Below are 10,018 nucleotides of genomic sequence, written 5' to 3' on the forward strand. Positions count from 1 at the left end.
CATTTACATTCATTTGGCCAAGACTGTAGAAGTTGAATTCTCAGGGGTTTCATGTAGGCATTAAAGATTTTATGACTTTTTCCATAGAAGCAAAGATTTCTCCATGTGTCCTTGATCAGAAATCCTCTTCTGATACAGTAGCTCAGTGTTTTGTACCAGCTGCTACTCCGGCTGTTTTCCTCCACCACAAAGCTGATTGCACTTCAAAGCGTATTATTAGGCATTCAGTATATTTATTGTTAATTATTATCTTAGTCTTGCATACTGTAAACGTAAAATCAAAATCTCTGAAATTAGCATGAGAATGATGTCCTAGTCAGAAACATCCACCCACCAAAAATGATAGGTCCAGTCTTCCTTGTGAAAGGTTTTACAAGTTTTAATACGGTACTTCAGTTTCTAAACTATTCGTGGTGTGATATTTGAGTGCCCTATCATTTACAGGTTGTTTTAGTGAAAGAATCCCAGGTGAAATCAGAAAGTCCATCTAGTCTTTAGAATAGCTAAAAGGTATATCCACTCACATACAGAACTGAAGCACCTCAGATATCCAGTTCATCAGTCCCATTGATTCTGGACCTCATCTCATAATGTGCTCGTACATCAAAGAAGCTGGTAAAAATCCCAAATTTCCACTGACTTCTGTTGGATTCAGAGGTGCCTGATGCTACACTGACTTAGACAAACACAATGCTGTATGTATTAGCAGTCTTTACTTATGTCCAGACTAATATAAATAATATACAACATACTCAAGGTTCAGGAGAATGTAGGATCAGGATTTCACTCCAAATCTTATATATATACCACTTGTTTTGTTAAGTTAAATTTCTGCAGTGACATAGAGATGACGGGTATTTTGTGGATGATACTAATCATTGAGGAGCTGCATGCAAACATGGTAAACAAGATGAGGTTCAGCATTGTATATTGATTGCTTATAAGCAAATTTCCACCCATCCTCAGACAGCTGACTCTTCAGGACTAATGACCAAGGTACTTCAAGGCCCAGATCCTTAACTGTTGTCAAGTGGCAGAGTTGCACAGATCTCAATGGCTCTATGCTGATTTACATGAGCTGAGGCCCTGGCATTTATGGTTTCCCACATTCTAATCCTTTCAGGTAGTTCACAAACCAATTTCAAAGCAACTGAGTTGCTAAAAATGGCTTGATGGAAATAACAACCATGTTAGGATCCTTACAGTAAGGCTCGTAAAATGAATAGCATATTAAAAGAAGCGAGAGTTGAGTCACTTCAAACCTTTGATGCACTGGAGTTTTCAGTCAAATAAGTCTCTTATGAGCATTGATCCAGTTACCTTTCATCTGTCTACATTACTCTTCTGGATGCAAGTAGATCAGCAAGAATGCTGACATTTCTTGTTTTAGTCTAGCAAACACAGACATTTATTTCAAATAATACCTGGTTGAAAAATAATGGGTGCAAATGTCACCAATTCTGTATGGCTTATATCTAAAATCTGTATGGGAGACTATAAACATATTCAATCTCTCACTTGCTATTACCTATGTCACTCCAAAATCGTCTCTGTAGTACTGAAGTGTGCTGGAGTAAGACTGGACGAATGCTATCCCCGAGGCAGTGAGGACCTTCATGGAAAAGACATGTGGTTACTATCAGGCTATCCTGCGTGTGCAAAATTTTAACTACATAAACCATTGTACCAGGATTTTTGCTTTGGCTGCTGGAAAATAATTGTAAAAGTTGGAGAAACTGAGTTTTCTTGCTCCAATAGGCAATTGTAATGACTCAAGATTAATTTTAGCATGAAAATTAGGTAATTGCAGCATGAGATGCGTATAAAACCCTGAGGGAAATCAATGGAAATGCTTTGAAAAGGGCAATTATACCTGTATGAGACAGTCCATAGCTTTAATAATATTAATCAGTCTAGTTAAGGAGGAAAGAAGTAAGAACCAATATTTAGTTCCTCCTCTGAAGAAGTGGTTTAAGTATCTAAGTGACTTAGGAATCTACCCTGATAAAATACAAAGTATTAAATTTTTTAAGGGGAATTCTTGAGGGCACATATCTAGGTATGATTATTGCACTGTAATAGTAATAATAATAACAATAATAATAATCATTGTTGTTATTGTTATTATTATATAGCTCCAGCAGCATACTAGTTTCCTAGTACACATGTAAGAAGATCTTCCAAAGTGGTGTGGCTGCTGTGCATCACATTGTCAGATTAAATAGGCCAGGGGCAGTCATCTCCTGGAACGTAACATGAGACCAGGAGGATGCCCCCATGCCATCCAAACCAAGCAATACCAAGTGTGCTCAGTCCCTGGCCTGTGAGCCAGATCCGGCCCCCAGTGCTATGTCATTTGCCCCATGAAGCTCCCCACAGGTCCATAGGGAGTCCCCCAGGCCATGGCCTTGCATGCTACATCTGGTGCACAGGGCAGTGTAGGGCCTGATTCTGGTACATGGGGCCCTACTAAGGAGGTGTAACAGCCCAAAGCCTGATCCTGGAACACAGGGTTAGGCAGAGGCGGCACAGGGCCTGATGCCAGTGCACAGAGCCTGGCAAAAGCAGCATAAGCCTGGGAGCTCAATCCCTGCACGTGGGCTGGGCGGAAGCAACAGGGCCCTGCTTCCAACATGCAGAGACCAGCTGAAGTTGCACAGGGTCCTGCATGTGGAGCTAGGCAGAGCTGGCAAAGTCTAAATCCTGGCATGTGGGCCTAATTCTGGTGCATTGGGTCAATCCAGCCCATGGACCAGCCTCACACTACTCATTTGGCCTGCAAGCCAAAAAGTTGAGCATTACTGGACAATACTGTTTTGGCTTTTTGCAGTCATTGCAGCCTACTATAAGTCAGAGCAAACTTCAGGATGTCTGAACACACAGCAAGATCAATAACCCTGGAAGGGCTTATTCTGGAGCTCATGAAAGATTGTGGAAGGAACTCCCACAGGAACTAAAAACTGCTATAAATATTACCTCCTTCCACACTAAATGCAAGCTGCATTTTTCTTTCCCCTATCTTCTCCAACGTAAACACACACCATGTGTGCGCACACATGCATTCTCAGACATACTGAATAGACTTTAAAAACTTCCAAAACAAGAGACTGCGCTGTTCACATTTTTCTACTAGGATGACAATGAAAGAACAAATGCAACATGTTAGTTATGTTACTTAATGCTGCTTGGATAACCTGGTCCACTATAAGAAACTATGTGGAATAAAGGTAGGACAAAACAGCAGAAGAGTGAGGGCAGCATCAAGGAAAGCTGTGCATACAAATCCCAACCATACACACTGCACACAGGCGACTGCTAGGGGGGGGCATGTGCCCTCCCAAGATTGGCCCTTGACTTGGCACCACTCAGGACAGGGAAGGTTTTTTGCCATATGGGCCGGTGACATGCTGTGGGGAGCACTAAGTCACAGCACAGTTTAGGAGTGGATATGGGGCTTTTGGCCCACCCCCGGGCCCATCCACAAATTTTGTACCCCTAGACTCAGGAGGCACCAGTCACCCCTGATACTGCATACTTCAGCAGTACCCAAAGATCTGACCCAGGTATAACCTGACAAACGCAATAAAGACAAATACAATACCAGTTTCAAAGCAAGATGTGGTCAAAAAAAAGGAGTACTTGGGGAAGTAACTTAAAGAAAGTGGGCAGGAAAAGGGAGAAAATGTGGCCAGTGCACAGGAAGCTGGAAATTACTCCCAGCTGACAGTCTTAAGATAAAGAACATGAAAAGCAATGGGAGGCAGGATGTAGTGTGCATGGAGGTGGAAATGGTGGTACAATGGAGTACAACTTGACCTTGATGCAGAAGGCAAAGGCAGACACCATCTGGACCAAGTGAGGGAATCACATAGACAAGTGCTGAGAGGAAACAGAAAGAGGCCCAAATTGATGAAAATATTAATCCCATTACATTTATACCTCCCCTGCTAATGAACATATGCATGCCGTTATTCACCTGGGATCTTTATTCTGGAAGACCTGAAACATAATCAAAAGTTTATATTATACTTGGAAAGATTTCTATAAGAACATGAGCAGTGGACAGGAGGTCAAACAAGTAGCACCTCATGATCCGTTGCTGTGAAATACGTGTTCTGCCATATGTGGAACATGGGGCAATATACAACCCGAAAGATGATGTGATTGGAGCAGCAGGAGAGGAATAAATACTTAGCAGGGGCATTAGAAAAGGATGTTGAGTCTGTTGAAGTCCTGATCCTCCGGTAGCTTTACATGGCTTTATTCCAAATGGAATGACATAATTCACAGAGATGTTCTCTCTGTTCCATACTGCAATTAATCTTCCTGTTCTTGTGATTAATTGCTGACATATACCGTATCACCCCCACTTAATGACCTTTGTGTTTTCCCTGTCCCAGAGCAGCATGCACAGACCATTGGATCATGGTGACTTGCAAGGAAATAGCTGACCACACCCCATCTGTTTCAGATGGTGGTCTTGTCATGATTTATGATAGCATGAAGGATACTATAACAATATCTTCTGTCAGCCCTAACTCCTAAAAAAATAAAAAATAAAAAATCACCCCCATGGACCAGTACAAATACTTAGACTCTCTTATCTGCCAAGATTTTGCCTTGGATACAACGTAATTGCCTGCATTTTTCCTAACTTCATCTTGGAAAAAAATCAAATTGTTTTACAAAGATGGTAAAGCATAATCCCCAGTGTAGATTTGCAGTCGTTACACTTCAGCCTGTTGGTGGGGCAGAAATGCAAGCTAAATCTCCAAATGTTTCCTGTCCTGTGTATTAGTGAAACCTAGAAATTTTGCCTTAACATCCATGCTGCCTCGTTGCAGCAAACAGTGTATAACTGCGGCCCAGAATACAGCAGAACTAGTGCATGTGTTTTAATCATCACCTTTCTTTTGGTTTCCTTTGGAATAAGCCAAAATGAGTGGCAAACACAGGGAATCTACTGAACAACAATTTATCACTGGCATGGCATGAACCAACACTCAAAGAAACTTGAGAAAGTGCCTTTGTGTAGATCCCTTTGAAGAAATGCAGCTCCACTTCCAGCAAGGGAAAATTCAGAGCTGAAAAATCTCAACATCCAGTCCAGACTGGTGGGTTTCAAATGGGATGCACTCTCTGCAGTAAGCTTCTTTTAAAGTAGCCGATGGTCTATTCTGGCTGAGCTTCATAGGCAGGTATACAGCATCCCCCAGGAAACAACAGATGGAGTCCACTAGACTGCAGCACCATGTAAATAATATCACTAAATTCAGCCACTATGAGCTTGCCCAGCTGCTTATGGGCCCCTCTCCCCATGGAGCACTACCACAACATTTCCTTTATGCAATGGCGAGCAACAGAGTAGATGTACGAGAAGACCCTACAACCGTTGTATAAAACAAAGATGAGCTCTGCAAAAGGCAGGTATGGCTGTGTCTACACCGTGCTGGGGTGTAGCCAGAGGGTCCACAATCACATCCGCTAGCCACACGTCCTCTGCTAAAGAAGCAGTAAGGTGGTAACTCCTGTTCTTTAGCTGTGTCTACACTGGGCACGTTCGCATGTGTTATTAATGTGCCTGAATAAAGTGTGGTGCATTTTATGCTGGAGTCAGCTGCTTCCCAGGACAGTGTCTTCATTTGCACTCAGGACCGCAGCAATTCAAGCCAGACTTGAGCAGAGCCGGGCCGGCAGGGATCCCAGGGAGTGAGCCCCAGGCTCTGGGTGATGGCGTCAGACAACAGAGGGGCTGCCTAGGGTACAAGGACGCTATGGTGCAAGGCTGGGCAGCCCCTGCATTGTAGTACTGTCTATACCACCCCTGGTCAGTCTATACATGTGTTTGAGAGCATGAAGTACTCTACTGTAGGATAGTACTGGTCCCAAACAGTACTATTCTACAGCAGAGTTAATTAATTTACTGCGCCCTAACATGGATGCACATGTAGACTGCAATGCTTTACTGGAGAACTCATTAGTCAACTCCACAGTTAAGCACACGTGTACACATACCCACCGCCAGGCTGCTGCCTATGGCACTTCCTATTCCTGTATTAGCAAATCTGTTTGTGTAGCAGGGATGGGTGAGGAATTATTCATCATATGAAAACCCAGACAATTTTATAGTAACAACTGATGTCATAATATATATATATATATTCAGTATCTGGTAATACAATATAGTCTTTTATCTTTACTTTCCCAGGTCAGTGATGACTGCTGTGGTTACCATCTGGTAGCTATTCTTGCTCCTGTGTTTGAAATGCATTTAGGGATTGGAAGAATTTGCAGTGACATGGTCTTGACATCATTAGAAAGTACTATCACCGGGAACCTGGAAGGGTCAGAAAGAAGTCAAAGTACAGCATGCCTTGGGGATAATCCCATGGGCAGGCACACCACGGTAGGGCGATGTCAGGAAACTGCCCAGCATGCAACACTGTTGTTGAGGAAGGGAAGACTCCAAGGGATACCACGCAGATGGCATGCTCTAGTTCTGCATCCACACAAGAAACAAAAGCTGTCTGTGATGATCCTGAGGCATGGATTTTGATTCTGGGCTGCAATTCTCCAAAGCTGAGATGTTCAGCTACAGATTGTCCATTTTTAAGTCAGCCAATTATAGAGGACAAGATGCAACACAAAGCTGGCTTATGGAGGGAGGTGGGGTCAGACTCGGAACTTCCCAATGGGGTGGGGGAATTCAGATGTGGAGATTTGGTTCAGGTCCCTTCCTCATTAACCTTTGTACTTGAGCAGTGTCTAAACACAAAGTTGGTTCTATTGTGCGTGGTGCTATAAAAAGATATAATGCATGTTCCAAAGTTCATAACGTTTTGATGCGTCCCTGGAAGGAAGGTGCAAAATCTATATTGGGTAAGTAACATGCAATAGGTAATCTACACTCGTCTTCAAGTGTCATACACTACGAAGAATATAATCAGTAGTAAAATTTAATTAGATCCTACAGATAAGAGAACAACAGCTAGATTTGGCTCATACATAATGTCTTTCAGTCATCCATCTTAAAGGAGGGAAAGTACCATTACCCACATATTTCAGATGTGGAAACTGAGGACTTTGTTTTAGTTGGCACCATGGGGCAGAGAGAAAGTTGGGAATACAATTCAGGCTTCCTGACTCCCAGCAACCCCCATCATTTTTTCCTAGATGAAACAGAATACTTTTGATCTTTGGTTAGTAAGCAACTAGCCATAGGAGTCGCACAATACTGAACAGACCAAACCAAATAAATTAAGGCTGCTAAAGTGAACTGGACAGCTGACCTGTTGTAATGCCTACTCCAAGAGCCATGTTCTGCAAGTTATCAAATTACCTAGTATTATTTTAGACCCCCACATGCAGTCCCAAATATATGCAACAGTTCTGCCACTACTCTAAAATCTAAGAGTAACCACAATTTCCCCCGTTTTTTCTTTATTAATTAAAAAAAGTCCTTCATGGTGAAGATGACCTACATCATAAACTAGTTTGTAGATGTGTAGGTGCCTTGGCTGAATTCCAGCATGGATAATTACATTCTGCTTACTCCTTGCAGCTCTAATGAAATAGAGCGCTCTTCACAACTTGTCCTCAAACACTGTAGAAGTGCTGTAGGCTGTAATACAGTGAAAAATACCTTGTCTTATTGAAATTGCAAGGGAAATTTAAGCAGACAAAAAGCAATTACCAGCACTGGAATTTGGGCAGGACACCAAAGTTAACTCCCTTACTCTTATATTAATATCAAGGGACACTTTGTAGGTATCAGTGGCCAGACCCTTGTTGGATAGTACACATGGGATCAGAGCAAGAAGCTGTGTGACTACAACTTTGGATTCCTGAATATTTTTGCACCTGGAAAACGGTTGTAGACAAATGGGTGAATATGTGAAAGGCTGTAATGTTGTAAGCCAAGAAGACTGTTACAAATGTTTTGCTTTGTTGTTGTTATTTAAAGGAATTTATTAAATTCAAAATTGGTGAAAAAAAATTCTGGCAACTTTATCAAAGAGCCTATCTTAAAAAATCTTTTTAAAACAGAAAGCCAGCCTTACTTGTCAGGTGAACCAGCACATAACTCAAGCATCAGTAATGGGGTGTGACAAAAAAGGAGCGCCATAAAATGTACATAAGGAAGTTTAACAAGAGCTCTGATCATATGAATGAAGGTATTATGACCTATGCCAAATACATACACTACAAATTGTAACAACTTTATTGTCCTTTGAAAATATAACTATATGCCTGGAAAATTTAGCAACAAGATGCCTCCCCATCTTTTCTCTGAAACAGGTTTTAAACAACTCCTAGACAAATGTATATGTGAGAGAATAATTATTACCATTCTTAAGTATCTAAAGTCATTTGGGTCTTATTACAATGGCTTTCTAAGCTTCAGGATTTAGAAAAATATGCCCTCAGACCCACCCACACAAACACACTATAAATCCTGCTGTTTTCATTCAGTTCTTTTCAAAGTCTTATTTCCATCTTCAGTTTACAGCAACTATACGTTCTGTCCTCTTCTCATTTCACCCATCTCCTTAATTTCAACTTTCTTATACTTCCCTATCCGCCTCCTCCTGGTAATAACCAGCACAGTAATCCCAATGAAAAGAGCCAATATCACAAATACCACCACTGCAATAACACCAGGAGTCAGCTGTTTCATAGAAAACTCTGGTGGCTTTTCATCAACGTAGTAGATTAGCATTTCTTCAACATCCAGAGGCTCTCCCCCGACAGACAGAGAGAATGAATTATTGGAATGAAATATGGAGTCACGTTTGACATCTTTTTCAAAGTAATAAGCCACATCAGCTATATCAACATCACTGTTCAATTTCTGGGAAGCATTTTGTTTTAGGTTAATAGAGATAAAGGGATACTCATACTCAATGTCTCTGATGTAATTAGGATGCAGTTTGTATCGGTTTTGAATGGTGTACCTCAAAGCATTTGCTACTTCAGAATTAACGAAGGGATCAGACCTTTTCTTGTGTTTGAGCTCGATGAAGATGTGGTTTGTCCTAACTAGCTCGCTGCAATTTAACTTTGTCCGTTCACCCTTATCCGTTCTTCTTACTCCAGCACTGTTCACACACCAGCAGGTATCAGTCCCATTGCACTGCTTGGCCTTGAAAGCACCGCTGGCCGCACAATCTGGATCATAAATGCCATCGTTGTCCAAAAAGCCATGAGAGGGGACACGCCTGGGCTTTGCCGGGGTCATTTCTGTTTTCATCAGCAGGCATTTCGAAGTCAATGTTGAACAGTTTGCTACCCAAGCTGAACCGATCAACCTACAGACGCAGATCCCAGACCGGTCCAGAGCACATGTTGTCCGTTTATTGGTTGCACAGGTACAGTCCTGTGCTGATGATACAGCTGCCAGCATCAAAACCAGCACAATCCCAAGCCTAGACTCCATGGTTGCAGGACAGAGTGGAAGAAGCCTCTAAGAAGACAGGACAAGTATTACCTGAAGACTAAGCCCATTGGTCTCCTGGTTTCTGCATGCCACTCCCTCTTTCAAAACCCAAATCAGACCTGCCAGACAGGTTCTGCTTGCAAACAACTGGTCTCACATAATACAGAAACACTCACAAGTCAGGGAGTGGCAGCAAACTCCCCCACTGCCTGCCTTCCCTCTTACCGAATGAGGAAACAACAGGCAGGAAAAACCAAGGCCAACATAAAGCACAAAGCCTCATGTACACACAAGTGCCACTGGATCAGCCTTGCGCGTGCATGCAAATACTGTGTTATTTGAGATCATTCTAACGCAGGTGCCTAGAGGGCCAAAAACCAGCAGATAAAGAGCAGGACAAGCAGGGAAGCAGCAGCTTAGTTTATAGAAGTCCCTTTACCCTCACATTATAAGGAAGGAGCTTCACAGGGCAAGGTGGGTGATGGAGGCATTTCCACCGAAGAGCGTACAGAGCAGCACTCCCTCTCCTTGCCAAGCTCCTCTCAGCACCTGGCGGACACTATTTGGATCCTGCAGCACTTA

The 10,018-nt window shown here is 42.4% G+C and overlaps 1 protein-coding gene across 1 annotated transcript; it reads right to left on the reverse strand.

Moving 5' to 3' along the window:
* Positions 1-6,151: 6,151 nt before the first annotated feature.
* Positions 6,152-9,506, reverse strand: TACSTD2 (tumor associated calcium signal transducer 2). Its single transcript, XM_090048215.1, has one exon. It carries the CDS (start codon positions 9,434-9,436, stop codon positions 8,513-8,515), a length of 924 nt encoding a protein of 307 aa, XP_089904341.1. The 5' UTR covers positions 9,437-9,506; the 3' UTR covers positions 6,152-8,512.
* Between the last annotated feature and the right edge of the window lie 512 nt (positions 9,507-10,018).

This window comes from Crocodylus siamensis, chromosome 5 (assembly GCF_052110815.1).
Source record: "Crocodylus siamensis isolate JL-2025a chromosome 5, ASM5211081v1, whole genome shotgun sequence".
Taxonomy (NCBI): Eukaryota; Metazoa; Chordata; order Crocodylia; family Crocodylidae; genus Crocodylus; species Crocodylus siamensis.